This window comes from Mugil cephalus, chromosome 12 (assembly GCF_022458985.1).
Source record: "Mugil cephalus isolate CIBA_MC_2020 chromosome 12, CIBA_Mcephalus_1.1, whole genome shotgun sequence".
NCBI classification, from domain to species: domain Eukaryota; kingdom Metazoa; phylum Chordata; class Actinopteri; order Mugiliformes; family Mugilidae; genus Mugil; species Mugil cephalus.
In genome coordinates this window covers 24,977,023-24,996,253 of record NC_061781.1, presented here as the reverse complement: position 1 = coordinate 24,996,253, position 19,231 = coordinate 24,977,023, and the positions used below count along the sequence as shown (strand labels likewise).

At 38.8% G+C, this 19,231-nt stretch overlaps 1 protein-coding gene across 2 annotated transcripts; it reads right to left on the bottom strand.

The window, feature by feature from the left end:
- Positions 1–2,373: 2,373 nt before the first annotated feature.
- On the bottom strand, positions 2,374–18,820 carry stat4 (signal transducer and activator of transcription 4). 2 transcript variants are annotated; one of them, XM_047600387.1, is made up of 24 exons: positions 18,664–18,820; positions 18,360–18,542; positions 17,050–17,185; positions 11,978–12,076; positions 11,184–11,276; positions 11,024–11,102; positions 10,828–10,913; positions 10,541–10,692; positions 8,392–8,550; positions 7,966–8,058; positions 7,739–7,798; positions 7,623–7,643; positions 7,429–7,522; positions 7,281–7,325; positions 6,503–6,586; positions 6,324–6,422; positions 6,106–6,241; positions 5,965–6,017; positions 5,725–5,819; positions 4,507–4,643; positions 4,193–4,384; positions 4,053–4,098; positions 3,830–3,935; positions 2,374–2,715 (listed from the first exon to the last, which is right to left on the bottom strand). In XM_047600387.1, exons 2-24 carry the CDS (start codon positions 18,485–18,487, stop codon positions 2,689–2,691), a joined length of 2,220 nt encoding a protein of 739 aa, XP_047456343.1. In that variant the 5' UTR covers positions 18,488–18,542; positions 18,664–18,820; the 3' UTR covers positions 2,374–2,688. The 2 variants fall into 2 exon arrangements, with proteins under 2 accessions (XP_047456343.1, XP_047456344.1); XM_047600388.1 differs by having other exon boundaries at positions 7,429–7,519.
- Between the last annotated feature and the right edge of the window lie 411 nt (positions 18,821–19,231).

The following is a 19,231-nucleotide window of genomic DNA, read 5'->3' as shown; positions in this document are numbered from 1 at the left end:
CTGTTTACTGTTTTATCGAAAAAATGAAAGTTTTTCATCTTTGTGTTGAACAGCCTGACCTCCTAATATGTCCCTCTGTGATCTTAAAAAGCGGAATCAAGTTTTGTTCATGCTTTAAATTGCACATGTAGTATCGCCCTCTTCCTGTCCACATTAATTTTTCCGGGTTTGTAGAATGTGTTCGTTACCTAAAGGGTAAAAGGCTAATTACTCTGTAAAATATTATCCCCAAGGCTCTGGTTGTTCATTAATGTGGAGAAAAGGCACCATATATAAGGAGAGTGTTGGAGCTGAGCAGGAAGGAATTCGACGGTTGGTGCCTGAAGAGTTTTTAACTTTGTTCTTTCGTGCATTTTTTAAATGCAAGAGAAGACTTGTCAGAGATGATCACGTCTTTACGCAGCACAGCAACATACAACATATGTTTCATAACACCCACGTCAATGCGCTCAGAGAATCACGTGATTCTCGATAAATTCTTGCCGCGAGGCAGCAAGCGGTAGTTTTTCGCAGACATTTTACTTCCGGCTGCATTTCAAAATAAAGGCTCTAAACTCCCGCCGTGCCACAAAACGTGTCCCTTTGTTTTTGTGGCTCTTTTTCCAACACTAATCACCCAAGAATCCAAAATGCTGCAGAGAGAGCATTAGATTATAATGAAGATTATATTTCTCTTCACTGGTGAAATGGATATAGAATAGGCTCTTAATGGCCAAGCTTCCTTGCACATCTGATACATGTTTTCAATGTTTGCCTCGTCCACCACACCTGATCCAAATGATCAGCTCGTCATCAAACTCCTGATAAGGAGCCATAATCAGGTGTGTTGGAGGAGGGAAACATAGAAAACATGCAGGGCAGTGGCCCCGGAGCACAGGAATCGAGCAACAATGGTGTTGTTAAAGTAAATAAATATATAAAGTAATATATTAAGCTAACTATTTGCATGAATATACAAGCTATCCCCCACCTGCAGTCTATATTTAATTTTTTTCTCAGTTATACTTGTATTTTTACCTTGTGAAAAAAGTGCATGTCACTGTGCATTGTACTACGTAAAACTGTGCACGTCATAAATAAAACCTTGTCTTATCTTATCTGGCTTGTCAATTCACCTTTCTTACAAAGAGACGACTCCCCTCACGATGAATAACTTCAAGCCTCGAAGAAAAACAAAACGTACGAGTTATCAAGAACAAATCAAAACAAAAGAACCTGAAAACTTCTTGTTAGTTAGGAAATCATACGTAGATACCAAAGTGCTGTTTTTGGCACCTCCACATTGGCCTCATTCTTTCAGAGGTGGCTTTGTTGTCTCAGTAAACGTGGCCTTCTTCTTATTCTTCTTATTCTTCTTATTCTTCTTATTGTTCTTATTCTTTTTATTCTTTTTATTCTTCTTATTCTGCTTATTCTTCTTATTCTTTTTATTCTTCTTATTCTGCTTATTCTTTTTCAAGCTCGACTGAGATTTCTACGGGTTCAAAGCACGATTTTTAACTGGAAGACTTTCACTTTTCACAGATCAGTTTCCAAAGAAAGGAAAATCTCTTCACGGTGTCACATTTCATAGGTAAGAATAACGAAATAAGTGTGACTCAGGTAACAGCAGATACAGGCGCTGATAGAGTTAATTTTCCATGTACAGACTGGTTCTTATTTTCGCAGCCATTAACGCCTTCAGACCTGCTTCTTCTGGCAAAAAAAGGCAGAACTGTTCTTCTCTAACCAAGAAACAAAGGGGTTTTTTTTTTTTTTGCCAACTCATGTTTTTATTAGTATTTTTTCATGTCCATTTCCCTGTGAGGGTCATGTGAATGGATTTAAAAGCATGTGTCTCTGGTTATCTGATCAGATAGTTACAAACCTGTGTTATTGTAAGAAGGAAAGACACAATAAGTTAAGGCCTGTACCTTTTCAGTCAGTGTGTATTTGTATTATTTTGTATTTGTATAAATAAAGTGATCTTGAATCGTGAATCCAAACCGATATGAGACGATGCAACAGTGTGTGACATAGAATAAAGACAAAAGCTGCAGCACATATAGTATCTTTGACTGTACGCGTAAAGAAACAAACAAAAAAAGGTGGATTTAAATATCGTGCATGTTTCGTTTCTTCATCTCATCCTGTCACTTTTAATTCCTAAGTCTGATTGTCTGGCTGCACATCAGGATCAGGATGAGCTGAAGAAAGTTGGCAGTGAAAAACAGTGAAATGAGGAATAACTGGTTTTGGTCTGATGACTCAAACCTGCAGCTCGTTGTTATTAATGGGGAATCTCCTGTTATCAGAGCTCCACCCTTCACCCGACTTACCAAGAATCACGTGATTCTCCGCTATCGCTATAGGGAAGTACATCGAGTACGCATCGGTTGTTAGCAGATATTTTATTTTACTTTCAAAATACAAGCTCTAAAGTCGCCTTCTACAAACGAGAACCTGTTGGACTGATTCCAGTAGCAACTATTTAAATGAGATAGTACAATATGGTCAAAATGGTAGATTACAATAAAAAACAATAATAATAAAAAAACAGATTTATAAAGTTCTATATACATAATCAATCAATCCATCGGTGAAATATAATCAACTCTCTGCAGATTAACATTCAACACTTCTTTAAAGAAGATCATGAACATACATTTAAACACCAGCGTCAGGTCCTCGCGCATCTTTCATCTCCGTTTACTCCGAATAAGGAGGAGAACTCATCTGCAAAACAAACAAACAAACAAACAAAAAGAGATTAGAATCAGATCATAGAATCAAGTCAACTTTATTTATAGAGCACATTTCATACGGTGGACACAAACAGTGTGCTTCAAAATAAAAGCAAATATACATCAGATGGTAGAATATGAAATGACATACAAGATAAAGTAATAATAATGATAATAAACATTAAACCTAATTAAAAGCTTGTACTGTACTTACTTTTTGGAGGAAGAACCAGGTCATTAAAACATTTAAAAACCATAAGAAACATTTTAAAATCAATCCTTTGTTTTACTGGGAGCCAGTGAAGAGATGATAACACAGAATAAACTGGGGTTTATACAATAATCCGGTCTAATCCAATCAGGAGGAGTTCTCTGTGAGATTTATTGTATTCTCCCTTTTCTTTTCAGAAAATGAGTCATGGAAATAGAACTAGATGCAACAGACTGGATATGTTCTACCAGACTCTTGTTCTAAAGAGGCAGCAAAGAAGGAGGAAAGTGGACCAGACACCAGATTCCCCCTTTGGATTAATAAAGTATCTAGATCTAGAGAGTTTTTCTTCACAATGACTTTCTTAAAAACCGTCATGATTTATAAGTATTTTAGGACGTATTTACTACATGATCAGACTTTACTTTTATTGATATGAACCATTTTCCTCAGTTTACCTTCAGGTGAACATTAATGTCACCAGATCATTACTGAATAAATGTCAGCAGAAGAAAAGAAGAAGGGCTTAGTTTTAGAAAGAGTCACAACTTCAGTGCAAAATAAATAATAATAATCACAGTTTGCATTATTCACGTTAACTCTTTAGCTTCTTCATATAAATATCTGTTGAGGAACGAATGCCTCTATTTATGTCATGATGTTGTTAAAGCCAGAGGAGGAAACTAGGAAGAAAGAGAAACTCAAATACCTGATAATTACAGTAAAAATGTCTCCTGATAAGTTTCTCTTTGTAGAATAATCATGTTTATTTTGATGCAGACTATGAACTTTATGTGCAAATTTGATCTTGCTTCCAAACCTTTGTTCTGTAGTGAACATACATCTACTGTGACTTTGTTTCAACCTCCACAGATTTGGAAACGTGCAAACTTACGGTGTCGATGTCGAAGCACAGGTGCTCATTGAGCATGTTGAACTCGCCCGGGGTCATCGGAGGCTCGGGAGACTGACAGGAAGGTGGCGTGGCGCTGGCGTTGGAGCTGGAACAGCAATGAGGCAAAGCAAACAGACATCAGCCGGCGTTCGACACTGATTACAAAGACTAAGTAAAGTAAATGAACCATAAAACAACCATTAAAGAATCACAGAGAACTCACTGTAACTTTGAGATGGGGATCAGGGTCGATGCTATGTACGGATGCACTGGAGGTTTTAGAGACACGGGGAGGTTAGTGTTGCAGGCGGCGTTTTTGTTGTTCAAAGCAGTGAAAATGTATTTTTAAATGTATTGTCTAACCTTTGCTCGGCTGGCTGTTGTAAAGACGCCCGAAGGCCTCGTCTTTGGGGATGTCGGGGTACAGGAACTTGAGCGGGTTTTCGGGAACAACCCCTTCTGAGATCACTTTGTAGTCCCGTATGATGTCGGCGAACGGGAGCGCGCTGAGGCGGTTCTTAGTGTACGGCTCCACGGAGTTTAACTTCACCTCACCTGGGGTTAAAAGCAGCGAGACAGTCAGCTGGGAATTATTATTATTATATCATCATGAGATAAATATTTAGCTGGAAAGCTGGAAGTTGTTCATATTTTTTGAGGTGTCGTTGAGACATCACCGTTGTCGTTGTGCTCCACCCAGGTGAAGGTGATTCCTCCCAGGTGACTCTCGCTGAAGCGTAAGAGGAACGTCCCCGGTTCTTTGTCCTTCAGCAGAGCGCGCTCCATCTCTTTGCTCACGAAGCCCATGATATAGCTGCACAGGTGTAAGATAACGAAATTAAGAAATGAAATACATTTGTGATTTCTTAGGATTTTAACACTGTGCTGACATTTTGGATTAGCAGGAAAGAAAATGACTAGAAAGTAACATTTTACCACCTGTGACAGAATATTATAATATATATATATAATATTAAAGCTGTGTTTGACTGGCTGCTGTTAACGTGTCTGTTTTTATTTCTTGGTGTTCAATCCAGCGTGAGAGTCTGCCTTTGTTTCATGCTTTTAGTGCTTTCTATTATTCTTATTATCTTCTATTGTTTTATTGTTTTTATTGTTTTATTGTTTTTAATTGTTTTATTGTTTTTAATTGTTTTATGTCTTATGCTCTTATTTTACCCACGTGCAGCGCTTTGTCTCGGCTGTAGCTGTTATTTAAAGTATTTAAAGTGCTATATAAATAAAGTTGAGTTTTTAGGTTTATGACGACATTTATAAAGTGTAGTCTCTAGTATAAGTTGCAATTAATTATTTAGTTTTTTGTAATTTAAAGTTTTTTATTGAAAGTTAATTTCATATTAACAAAATAAATAGGTAAATAGGCAATAATTATATATATATATATATATATATATATATATATATATGAAGGGCAGACCATGATCTAAGCTACATATCTACGGTATCGTAATATGGTCTAATTCAACGTTTTTCAGGCCAAGGATCCAAAAGTGATGGAGACATTAAGCAGCGACTCCCTACCTACTATAAATGCTCTATTTTAAGCTTGGCTTAGTGCTATTTATTATAAATATATTATTATTATTATTTTGCATTCAATTCTAAGCTGTTCAAATAATACAGGTTCAAATTTCAAATAAATGATGATCTCGATTTATCCCTTTACTAAAATATGGTGGATTCATGTTAATGTGCATTTAAACAAATTCAAATTTTGGGGGGGAAATAAATAAATAAATAAAAATATGAAAAATGTACCTAAAGACTTTGCGACCCCCTCGCAGTAGTAATCACAGGTTTATTCATGGTGCCTTATTGGAAAGAGGGGATTACTCTTGTAAGTGAATACAGGAAAAGCAGAAGTTGTGACCTACTTCTCATTCCAGACTGGCAGCAAATGCTTCTTGATGAGCTCCAGGATGGAGTCCAGCCACATCCAGAAACTGAACGGTTTCCCTGGAATATTCTCCTACATGAACACAGGACACACAGATATAATCAGCATTATCTGAATTACAGCTATTGGCCACTAGATGGCGCAGTCACGCTGACTCTGAGCCCCGATGGTTTTATGTGGCCATGTACAGACGTGGTCATATTCTGTTTGGTCTTACCTTAGAAAACCTGGACCAGGACACTTGGTAGTCGCTGCAGGAGGCGTGTTGTCCTGAGGAAACACAGAGAAAAACAGCATAAATTAAAACTGTGAAAAAGCACCCAACTCAACCATGTAGCTTTAGCAACATAAAACAAACCAAAAAGCTTCTCTCCCAACATGGTGAGCTGCTCCTTGTTCAGACCCCGACCGGCGAAAGTGGAAAACTGCCAGCTGAGGACCTCAGAGAGCTGGCTCCAGTTTGCTCGAAGAGGATTCCCAAAGAACGCCAGGTTCTGCAGGTTGTGTTACATTATTATTGTGATTAGGCTGCATCCGTTTTTAATAATTCTCCTCGTTAAGGTTTTAATTGCTCACCCTCGGCTCGTCAGTCAGGAGGTTATACCACATGACGGACGCCCAGCCTCCAGGCAGCTGACTCACGTTGGAAATCACCACTAGAGGCAGGGAACACGTCTGGAAAAAGAGACAAGAAATGTGAGAGACTGACAACAACAAACAGGGATAAATACTGGACAGAGTGGACTGATGTTCACCTCCAGATCGATGGTGAGGCCCTGAACCGTGAAACAAGCCTCAAAGCTGAGGGAGTGGAGCTCTTCTGTCACAGACAACAGACCCTGCAAGAGACACGAAGCACGAATCCGCTTTAGTTATTAACCTGAGGACACTATTTATTACTGTCAAACCAGGACAGGGTGTTAGGAAAGATCTTCATCTAGTTTTAGTTTAGTTTATTTTGACCATGAAGTAGTTAAAACGTCTTCTGATGAGTTACTCTTTATATAATAATCATGTCTATTTTAATGCAAAGTAAACCAATGAAACTGATCTTTTATGTGCAAAAAATGTGATGTTGCTTCCAACAGTAAACACCCAGTGATAATTCATTTCTGTATCTTATAAAAATCATCTCTTTATATATTTTTCTTTAACCTCCTGAGACCAGAGCTTTTATTTTCTATGCATTGTTAATTTCTCCAAGATATTTGGGATCAGTAGAACCTAAGAAGTATAAAAACTAAACATCATCTTTAAACAAGAAGTAGTAGTTTTTGAAAGAAAAACAATGTCCTCATATGTGGACACTGGGATTGTTTCATTATTTATATTATAATGAAGTCACCTACGTCCTCAAACAAGTACTTGCTAATTAGCAACTTTGTAGGTTGTGGCTATTGATAAAATACCAAACTAGAAATGTTAATAAGCAGAAATAAATAAGTTTTAACCTTTGCTATGAGGACATATGAGGACATATGAGGACATATGGTCTCAGGAGGTTAAACTGGTTCATATCTGGACTTTTCTCACCTCGTTCCCCTTTGTGCCGTTGATATATTTCTTCTCTTTCAGCTGCTGTAAAGTACAAACTCAGTTTGAACATCATTTTAAAAAAGACTAACTTGACTAAAAAATGATGAGAAGTCGTCTGAAAAAGAGCCAGTGAACGTCGTCTTACCAGGTGTCTGAACTCCACCGAGAGGCACCCGTTCGAGTAGTCCTCAATGTCCATGACTTTAGTGTTGTTAGTGAGGATGAAAAACTGACGACTTCTGAGAGGAAAAATTTAAAAAAGAGAGTAATTTATTCAGTCTACAACAGAGTAAACGAACAGCTAGCGTGAGCTGCTAATAGCTAATGGTTCGTACTCACACTCTGCCAGGGGGAAGGTCCCTAGAAACAGACACGAATTAAACAACGTTAGTGTCTCAGGCAACGTGTGCAGACATTTAGGATGAAAATTAAAAGAAAATAAATAAAAACTGTACTTGTCAAATGTTGTTTTGACTTTCAGCTGATAATCCACCTCTGGAAGTTTAACCAGGAGTCTGTGAGAGATCAGGAAACATTTAGGGACACTTAGCTCCTCAGAGTTTGCAGCAAATTTGAATAAATTATGTCAATGGACGGGGCCACAAGAAAACACAAGCGTAAAGTGAGAAGAGAGGAAGTGATGCGGAGCTGAAGTAAATCATACAAACACTGATAATGGTACCTGACTTTGGTGGTGAACTGTACTCCGGTCTTAATGATGAGGGGTTTCTGTGGATGTGTGGGCATGCACGGCTGCTTCTCCACCACGAACGAGCTGGAGACAAATCACAACCCGACACCGTTTCACTAGTCGGACAAACTCACATGTGCAAGTTGGGATTAACTGAGCGCATTCAAACCGCAGCTGCCCCGTCCTGCATTCATCATCATTCATCTTAATAGCACATAAAGAGTCGCTTCTGCAAATAGAATTAGGAAGTCACATTTCTAATTTACATGTCTCGTGTTTGAGCAATCTGCAGGCTTTAATACCGACACACAAACGAGTAAAAGCTACACAAAACTACACTGTTGCCACCACCCAGAAATAGTCCGTTAATACTAATTTGTGCATGAATCCTGTGTCGTGCTGTGGTTTTGCTCGTACTTCTTAATGAGGTGGTAGATGAGGTATTTAACTCGATCTTCCATCTGAGGTTTTTGCAGCGGGATCGGGTCGCTCTCGTAGGTGACCTTCACCACCAGCTCCCCCAGTTTGTCCAGCTGACGCTTGATCTGGAACAGGCTCTGGGCGGTGAGGGTGAACCTGGAGGCGGGTGAGGAGGGGGTGAGGAGGGGGGAGGAAGACAGACAGAGGTTCAAATACATGTATGTGAATTACGTGAGGCTGATAATAGGTTTAGACACTAGGACTAGTCTCAGTTATCCTTAGTAGTGATGTATGGATCGATACTGAAACATCGATACCAGGTCTTTATGTTCCAACATCGATTCTCAAATCAAAGCATCGATACTTTGGATACATTGGAGTTAATGTAGAAACACAGTGGAAAGTAACTAAACTATTGAGTTGTGGCAAAACAATAAACCTTATGAAACACAAACAGGTTAAACCACAACACAGAATACGAGACATTTATGATGAGAGAGAACAGGGTCATGATTAAGATGAAAGGTTAGGATGCAAAGCATTTATTTAATTTGTTTCATTATTTTACTTATTTCTTTTTTTTTAGTGTTTAAAACAACATTTTCACATTTCATGTCATATTTTGTGTGATTGTGTCTCTGTTTGGTTTTTCTGTGGTTGTATTAACTCGGTTACACAGTAAATGAGGCCACTGCCTCACATTAGAGTGTATTTACACAAAGTAGGGCTGTGCAGAGCATCCAGTATTTCTATTTATTGAGGGAAAAAAGAATTTGTATTTGTATAAAACTCAAAAATAGGTGTAAAAATCTTTTCTTTTTAATTGAGGATATGCATGTGTTAAAATAAGTTTTCTTTAATGAAACATTCTAATAATTATGGATGTATGTGCAGTATTGGTTGATGTTTTGCATTAAATGCAGCTAATAGATTTATTCTGACTTGACTGTGATGATGATTTGGTTGTTGTATTGTGGCTCAGTAAGTTAGAGATGTTACAGGTTCAATCCCTGGAACGTACCACATTTTCAAGTGTCCTTGAGCAAGACACTGAAACTCTGTGGCTGTAAAGGCTTCGAGCAACGATAGGTAGAAAAACCTTATATAAAAGAGACCATTTACCATTTACCAGTAGACAATAGTTTGATTACGGAGCTAACGAATGCTAACAGACGAATGCTAACATGAGAGAACCTGACTACAAACATACTGGAAATAAAGTCTGATTCTGATTTTGATTCTAAAAAGTTTTTCCGTCTTAAAACTAAAAATGCTGCTCAGACATGTGACACCATCTCATCAGTACAAAAATCACTTTTATGTCGCTGCATCAGGAAACTGTTGATGCCGGACCAAAGAGGTGGAAAAACACATCAGCGAGAGCTTTAATGATTTACTGCAGTAACATGCAGGCCCACGGAAAATCCTCTGTTTATCTCAACAAATGGGCACTTTTTTAAAGTGATTTTAGATGAATTTAAACTCACGGGCGTGTGTGGAAAATTAAAATGTAAAATGAATACCGTGGGATGAAATCTGATTTTTAATGCCACCGGGGGTAATCTCGACGTTAGCTTGGAAATTACAGAACTCGTAACACAAAGCTGGAGGTGTGGAGACTGAGAGTTTGACCTTTAACAGGCAGCGGCGTCCAAATGAAGACATGAGCTGCATCATGGGACATGTTTTAATCCATGGCCACTGGAAACTAATCGTATAGAAATGTGCTCAACATCTCCAGAAACGTTATCATTATCTATCAAACCCCTCACATTAGGCCTATTATTACTGTTATCACTGCATTAGTGGTGTTAAGGGCATCCATCAGTCAGCAGGGCACCTGCACATAGCAGGGTTTCCCCAAGATAATGAGATAAATAACTTGAGTTTTCTTGAGGAAATTTACTCATTATTAACGGGAAAATGAGTAAATGCACGGCTGCTGAGTGCTTTCATATATTCATACTAGAAATCTCAAAATGTCTATTGTGGGTGTATCCAGGTCATGACATATTGTTGGTGTACCAGTTTTATGGAAAGTCAACCCCTGGAGCGCCCCAGTAATATGAATAAACGCTGAACACTGATTAGTGTGATTAGGCCTGAAAACGTGTCGTTTTTCTACGGGTCGGGTGGAGCTTGTTACCAGCTCTGCAGCTGGTCCAGGCCCGTGAGCAGAGGTCCACCGATGGCGGCGATCTGCTGCCTGCGCTTCCAGTCCTGCAGCTCAGGGTTGAGCTGAGAAGTCATGAGGTCATCGATCTCTTTGATCACCACATCCATTTTTGACAGAATCTCCTAATGAAGGAATGAAAAAGAAATGACGAGCGTGTAATTCGTACAGTTTATTCAGAGGAATCTGTTGTTTGTTTTTTTTTTGCATTCAGACGTCTCGTTTCAGAGCCTCTTCTGCACAGCGACACGAACTCGTACCTTCCTTTTAAAGTCGAGCCTGTTGAGCATTTCCTGCAGCCTCGTTACTTCCTGTTTCATCATGTCAGAGTTCCTATCCGCTGATTCTAACACACACGACCACAAAAACATGGTTTGGAAGATTTTTTGCGCAGTTTTAAGAAGTGACTCTTTTTAAATTAGTAAATGAGTTTTCACAGCTTAAGACGGACCTTACCTCGGGACTGCAGGGTCTTGTAGCGGAAATCAAAATCATCTTGCATATCCTCAATGTACTTTACAGCCTGGTCCATCAACTAGAAGGAGGTAATTCATATTTATAAGTTTATTTAGAGAATGCACCAGTGCACTGCTTTGCTTTGGAGGATTTAAATCACCTGCACGCTGCCTCTGATGATCCCGACTCTGTTATCCATGTTCTTCTGCCGCTCGAAAGCCACAGAGTTCTGCAAAGATTTCTCCAGCGGACCCTGCAAAAGTTCATTTAGTCAGATTTATTTTTTTTTTTTTTTAATCTAATCATATTTTTGTAAGATCTCTAATATGAGTTGGATTTCATACACTGCATTTTCAAAATAAATAAATAAATACATAAATTATTATATTATTTCCTCCTAGGGATTTGTGCCTCTTGGTTTTCCTCCAAAAAATAAGATTCCTCAGTGTCTTTGGCTCTGTCTCGGTAAATCAGTGAGCTAAAAGATGCTTGTAGAGTTGTGTAAAAGTCAGTAATGATCCTCTGTATAGTAGAATTCTTTCCCGTTAACAAGTAGTCATGTGATCTGCTGTATATATGAAAGTCTAGGGTGCGTCTGTAACCAGGAGGAAAGAAATCAACCTCAATCAATCAAATCAATGCTGCAGCTTTTTTTGAAAAGCTGAATGCACATAATTAAAGTACTTTAAGAAGAAAGTTACGACATTGACATGTAACTTTTATTACAGTAAAAATTAACAGCAGTTATTTTAGTTTCTGCTGTTGTGTGACACCAGAATATGAAATCAGTGTTAATATTAACAATCGGCATCGTTTCCTGGGAATAAAGTGAAAGATTTGGGAGTGTGGGGGTGCGTATGTCACCGCGGTGTGTTCCTGGTAGCGGCTCTGGTTTTACCAGCAAGTGTAATGAAAGAATCTGAGGGACTTTCCCTTCGAGGCCGATAAACAAACCTGTTCCTGCGTGCAGGCGCTGGAAAGAATACGACGTTCCTCCCTCAGGCAAGTGGAGATAACTCTGGCCATGACTGCAGGGTTGGTGGCGTATTTCAGCTGAGACACACAAAACATTTCATTTAGACCACAGACAGATTGACAGACAGACAGACAGACAGATTGACAGACAGACAGACAGACAGACAGACAGATTGACAGACAGACAGACAGACAGACAGACAGATTGACAGACAGACAGATTGATAGAGATGAGGAAACAGTGTTTAGAAGCAGCTGCCCCCATAGACTCATTAAGTTTTACTGGAAGGACATTTAATCACAAAGGAATGACATATAACCGGATTTAAAAGGATCGTTCTCCGGTAGCAACCGTTGCTTTTTGTTGCAGGCAGATACTTGGAGTATGAACAGGTTTGTTCCCAGAGGTGCAGCCTGTAACCACAACTCGAATCCTGAAAACGGTTTAAACGGGTTAATCGCTTCAGAAATAAGCTGCACTACTACTTCTCTTTCATAAGCATCTTACATAAGCATCTCCACTATGTTGCTTTTAAATGAAACACAACTCCTGAAATGTGTAACTAAATACACCAGCGCTGTGGTTTGTTGCAGTAGCTTTAAATGATGCTCCAGCCTCATGATCATCACTATATAAACCAGAGGGTTTATTATAGAGAGTCTGTCCAACCAGAGAATGTAGCGTCTGATCTGTCCCTCTATGCTGATTGGTTCTGAGCTGGTCACGTGTTTCATGGCGCCACGTTGGATACATCTAACCAATATTCACCCATAGAGAAATGGCAATAACAGAGAATAAAGTTGGATTAAAAGTTAAAATATGCCACAGTGCTCAGCCTACGGCTCCAGCACAGGATCAGGAAAACACGGAGGAAACTCCACCGTTTCCCCAGTGAACAAAAACAGAGAAAGTTATGGAGCAGAAGATTAAAAGGAAGAACTGGACGTCAGCTGGTTTCTCTCTATTATGTGATGAAGTAAATGTCAATGTCTCTGTTTGACGTTTGTTAAGATTTTATATAGAAATATAAAGTCACACCATCATTAATGTGAACCGTGCCATGTTTTTCTTTTCTTTATATTTTAGATATATCATCCTTTTTAAATCTCATCGTTTTATGTTTACATTCCTTTGTATCGTTGCTGCCTTAGAGGAAGGTCATTTCAATCCTGTGTCTGTGTAGCACATATCAGAACTGACATTAAAGTTGACTAAATTGCTATTGTTTTTGAGAATTCCACCTTAAAATATCCAGATTTATTGAGTTCAGTGCATTGAATGGGAGGAATAAATGACTGATTTATTAATTAAAAGTGGGTGACTCACATAAAATAGCTTTAAAAAAAAGAGATGGGCACAATGACACACAGCATTGCACAATAATAAATACAATAAGGCAGAGAAATAGCAGTTAAAGTCTCTATATGTGGGTTGGTCACGTAGTTGAGTGAAGAATAAACGAGTTCAGAAGATGCTGATTTGTCGTACGTGTTTCCATTATTTTGACCACCCAGTGCTACATGATAGAAACTCTTTATAATTCAATCCACTTCAACAGCACAAACTACATAATCCACATGCACCGGTACGAAGCAATGGAACAGAGTTCAGCATCTAACCAGTAAATACACGTAGCATGAATAGCGTGGTATAAAAGAGGTGGGATACAGACTCATGGACAATGTTTGTTTCACACTCAGAAAGAAAAAACTTTGGCTCAACAAAGAAAATCAGCAGCTTCCTTTAGTTTGAGTCCAGACAACATCTCATGAAATCTCTGAACCAACAGATTGTATTAATCTACGGAAATGATCTTTTCTCCTACAATCAACAGTGTTTTAATTATGAATCTGCTCAATATTTGCTAAACAATCATTTTTAACTTGATAACTCATAAAAATTAAGTTGTTCCAAATAGTTTCTTCACATTATTTTTTATGCAGCATTTTATGCAACATCTTTAGATGATATCTGCTTAATTATCAAAGTTATGAACATATATTTTTTCAAGTTGACCTGCATTTTGAAATTAAGTTAGATTAGATATTTTCATTGATAATAATAATAATAATAATAATGCATCATCTTTATACACCACAGTCACAGCCTGGTGGAGGTAAATACACCATCATACACAAGGAAGGAACATGTATCCTGAACAACACTGATGGGAAGCACATTTCAAAGTGAGTATAATTTCATTGATGATTAATGACACTAGACTAAAGTCTCCATCTTGACTGATTCATAACTGAAATCTCTGTTGATTGTAGAAGAAAAGATAATTCCTCTGACTCAGTCTCATCTGCTGGTTAAAAGTAATTTCATGAGAAGTTTTTCAGAACTCAAAAAGACAAAAACTAAATTCTTTGTCGAGCCAAAAGGCTTCAGGCAAATTTTATTAAGTTACCAGAACCTGAAACCAGTTAAATGCCAAGTGATGCAGAAACACTGTTGTTGTTGTTTTTTTTAGTTTTTTTTAGAGAAACCTATGTACAGGTGAGTGAGCAAGATACACAATGACAGATTAAGTTTCTATGAACATATTATACAGGTGGATTTATATGTAAGTCGACTATAAACAGGAACCATGAGATCATTTATATTAGAGGAAATGTAATAGAGATAAATTGAGCGTAACTAATAAACAGTAGCTGATCCACTATTTCTGGTTTAGTGGAAACTCAATATTTAAAGTGTCAGTTAAGTCAGTTCAGCTTCTTGAATTTCTCCAGCTAATAACGTTCCTCTGGAGCCACATCAGTCTTTGAAATTAAAAATATGCAACACCAACAAACTTTTCCTAAGCCACACACGGTCTGCGCAGCGCTGCACGGCTGCAGTCAGGGTTTGTGGCATTTAAGCCCACTTAGAAAAGTTCACAAAATTCTGCCGAGGGAAATGGGAAACTTTTGTCGCCCACAGAGGTGACTAACTTTTCATCAGCATCATTGCCAGAATAATGACCGAGGACGCGTAAACACACACCTACACAGTCACTTTCACTGCGGCACTGTGATGAAGCATCACCCTGGTTTGGTTTAGTGTCTCCAGCTTCTGCAACCGGCTTTTCTCACTTTTCTTTTAAATTACACCAAAAAAAAAAAAAAAAAAAAAAAAAAGTCTGTGGAAAAATTGCTGACGCTTGTTTCTTTCTGTTGTGGTGTTGAATTTCAAGTCAGTGGAGGGCTAATGTTTACAAGAGGGGGGGGTTTCCCCCACAAAGAGCTCTACCTGGGCATGAATGGAAGACAGAAACGAGCGCTGTTGTGTTTTAATATTTTGTCGTACGAGACAAACTTCAAACCTCGCACATTAAAAAAAAAAAAAAAATAACAACAACAAAAAGCCGCAAACACTTTTGACTACCACACAGGAGTAACTGCTTCCTCCGAGAGGCGTCGACATCCACTCAGAGTACACAGGAAACGGCCTCATGTGCATGTTCCGCAAAGGTATATGTCTTTTCAAGAATAAAAATAAGCAGCAGCGGCTCGTGACGTTCTTTCAACTCAACCAAACATCCTGTGAAGCTGCGTCCTCAACAGCTCAGGTACAGTTCGCCCCCAGCAAAGTGAACATGTTTGTGTCTGACTTCAGTCTTTCTGACATCTGAGACTGAATCAGTAAAAAACAGTAGTTCTGGTAACGCAAGCAAACAACACACAACAGAAACCAGCTACACATCTGAACCAATTCCCAGTTTGTGAGTACAGCGATTACATGTTACTTCCCTTTCACCTCCAGTGCATGAACACTGCATCATGGCCTGTCAAACTACTTCTCCTTACTGTACATGCTTTAAATACAACGGCTGTAAGTGACCCCCCCCCCATGGTAACGACACACAGTTTCAGAGAATCACATCTTTGTGCGTCCGCCTCAGAATCAGCTTCAAATCCTTCTTAGTTTCTCTGCACGTCGGTTCCTCGTGCTTTGATTAAATGAAAGTCGTGCTCCCTGATTCGTTAGTGTGTGGAGTCACGTCTGTGGAGTTTTAAAAGTTTTGTGCGTGATCCTCACGGCTTGAATAACTTGACCCAACATTAAAAGTATAGTTTGAAGGGGAAACGTTCCTCTCTGCACTGGGGGAGACGAGTGGGAATTAAATCTGCTGTTTATCCACTCGGTTGTAAAATGAACCTGAAACAACGGATGCTGAGTATTATTATTAGTGTAATGACATCTCCAGAATGTGTATTTATGAAATGAATTATTTTAAAATGTGAGATGCCACTAGCACGTACATGTCATGTACTTTTCCTGTCAGCCACTATAACAATAAACCATAATAAACGTCACGGACCACAACGGAAATAAGTCTTGTGACTTTATTGCGTCACGCTGATGGATTTTTTGCTATTCTATGCACATTTTATTTTAAATTCATCAGATAAAATCAATCAAACGTGACACGAGACACACTGAAAATCAACTCTTTGCTTGATTTAAAATTGATTTGATGTAAATAAAACCTTCTTCAGCACTTCCTGTTGGAGCTATTTGTTATTTTTTATGATCTTGTTTAAATATTAATCATCCTTTTTTTGTCTTTGTTTAGGTTTAAGCTCAGATGAGCAGGTTCATGGATACGATAGCATTTCTGTTTATTTTGATTCCTTGTCAGTGCTTTTATTTTGAAGGTATCAGGTAACTGAGGTCATAAATAGAGGAAGAAAGGAACAGGTGAGCCAGGCACTGGGAGGGGCTCTGGTTATTTACCAGGGTGCAAATAAACCACCAAATGTAACTTTATTTACTGATTTAGCCTCAGTGGCCTTTGATTTGAATTCAGTTTGTTTTTGAAGTATTTTCTCATCTTGTTGTCATTAGTTTGAGTTCCTTTTGTTTAATCTTTTCTGTCAAGTCAGCTAAATGTGCACATCAAGCAACACACAGTAGAAACAGCAGAAAGATCTTAGATATTCCTGCGGTAAAGAGTTGAGATTTCTACAGAACCAGAGGAGACGATGCCTCTGTGGGTCGATGCTGTGCTTAATGGGAAACAAAAAACCAAGACATGTGAAGGGGAGGAAGGAAGGCGACGCACCTGCAGCTGCTGCTGTATGATCTTCATGTTGTGTCTTTGCAGAAAGTTCTGCTCCTGAGAGCGAACGATCTCCAGCTGAGACAGCAGGTTGGTGAACAGCACCGTGGCCGTGGACTCGTCGTTCACCGCCGTGTCCCTGGAAACACACGGAAAAACCAGTGAAGCAGAGACTGACATGAGATGACTTTTCAGAAACGCTTTGGGGACATAGATTGTACACATCAGGGCTGCTTTGATTTGACTGCATCATGGAGATCAGCCAATTTGGAAAGTACGAGAAAAGTCCAGGAATATTTAAAGGTCCACCAGTTCAATTTAACTCAACAAGCGGTTCCACGTCCAGCAGACACACAACAACGTCTGCTTCAGTTTGCTGTCAGTTTTACTCCCTTTTCACCTAAAATACTCAAAACATTTACCTGCTTCTTTCTAACTTTGTTTGTTTGCTGCCAGACAGGTAACGTGCAGCTGGAATTTCAGTACCGTTACATTGAAAACAAAGAAACTTTTGCATGAAAGAGCTGATGACAGATTAGAAATGGTGGCTATGAAGGTCCAGACTCACCAACATCAACATTTCTGCAACGATGAAAAACATCGTGTTACCTAAGATCACTTTATTATCATCATTATAAAGTGATATTTAAATCATGTTATCCAATGAGTCATGAGATAAGAAGATAAATGAACATACATGAACAAGGCTTAGAAATAAGAATAAAATAAGAATGAAACAGAAGTCAAATTTACATAAGCACGTAGCTAAAGTGTCTGTGTGCAGTCAGTCTACAGGAGAGGAAACCTCTCTCCTTACAAGCAGGTGGAAACAGTCTGCAGACTCGCAGACGGTCTGGTTTGAGTCGTCGTGAAAGCAAAACCAAAACAATTAGCTGGAAGACTCTAAAGCGTCCCGTAAGGGGACCTTCCCAGAAGCGTGACATCTCTTCTCATTAAGCAACACGTTGAGCATCATCACCTGATGATGGAATTGTTCCATTGCAAACGTGTAGTTTAGTTTTAAATCAAAACGCGAACCTTTTTTTTTTTTTTTTGCTTAATTCTAAAATAATAATAATAAATAAAATAATAAAAATAATGATGGAGTCTCCTAGTGAATTCATACAACTAATTATACGACAGAGAAGTAAGAGGAGGATCAGACATGAGTGTGTTATTAAATTGTCTCTTTATATAGTTTATATTCTCGTGTATGTCCGTCCACCATCTTCCAGCGCAGTCAATTTCAAACCATTTTTTTTTTTTGAGTTGTTTGTGTTTTAACCTAAAAATGTGTCTGCGGAGGGACTCACCAGTCCTGAGACTCGATCCAGCTGGCCAGACCCTGCCGGATGTCCATGGGAAAGTTATCATCGTACAGATAGTCCACATGTTCCAGGAGTCTGATCTCCAGCTGCTGAATCTGCTTCCACTGGCTCATGCTGCTGTGCGTAAAGACGGCACGATACACAACACACACCTGTTATCACCAAAACCTGCGCCGAGTAGAGGGAGAAACAGTCAAAATAATATAAATAAATTCATCCATCTGTCCTCGGGCATCACTATTATGAGCGTGTATTTGATGGAAGCGATAGATTTCTTAAGGCATCTTACCTGAGACGACCGTGCACTGCTTCTCCGTCAGTGGCATTCACCATGTGCGCTTGTTTCTCTCTTCGGCTTTCGTTTTTCTTTCGAAGTGTGTGTCATTTCAGGAAGCGACGTCGTTTACTCTCAAAGCCTCAGGTATTCAAGAAACGGCCCTCCCTCTGCGCAGACACACACACACAAAAAAAGAGAACGAAAGAAAGAAAAGAAAAAAAGAAAAAACAAATCGGCAGAAAATGTTCAGATGGCTCAGATAAGAACATTATTGGGGCAACGGGGCAACGCCCGAGGTCTAACCCCTACGACAGCAAACTGTAGGGGCTGTTATCTACTGTTATCCACCGTGTTTCTTCTTATTATTAATATTATTTATTATTTATTATTATTATTTTTCCCTCTTCCTCACTTTTTTTCATCCCTTACCTCATGTAGGACGAGTTATTTATCAAAATGTGCGGTTTGTTATTACTTTTCTTTCCGAAATATGAATTTTGGAAAAATTGCGACAAATTTCCCAATGAAAATGAATGGGGGAAAAAAAACGCAAAAAAGACAGTTTTTCAAAGGTCTACTG

Coding starts and splice junctions, on each gene's coding strand:
- stat4 (XM_047600387.1), bottom strand. CDS start 18,487: ATGAGCCAGTGGAAGCAGATTCAGCAGCTGGAGATCAGACTCCTGGAA. Junction 6,423..6,502: donor GCCTCACCATCGATCTGGAG/GTGAACATCAGT, acceptor CTCTTTTTCCAG/ACGTGTTCCCTGCCTCTAGT. Junction 4,385..4,506: donor GGTGGAGCACAACGACAACG/GTGATGTCTCAA, acceptor TTTTAACCCCAG/GTGAGGTGAAGTTAAACTCC.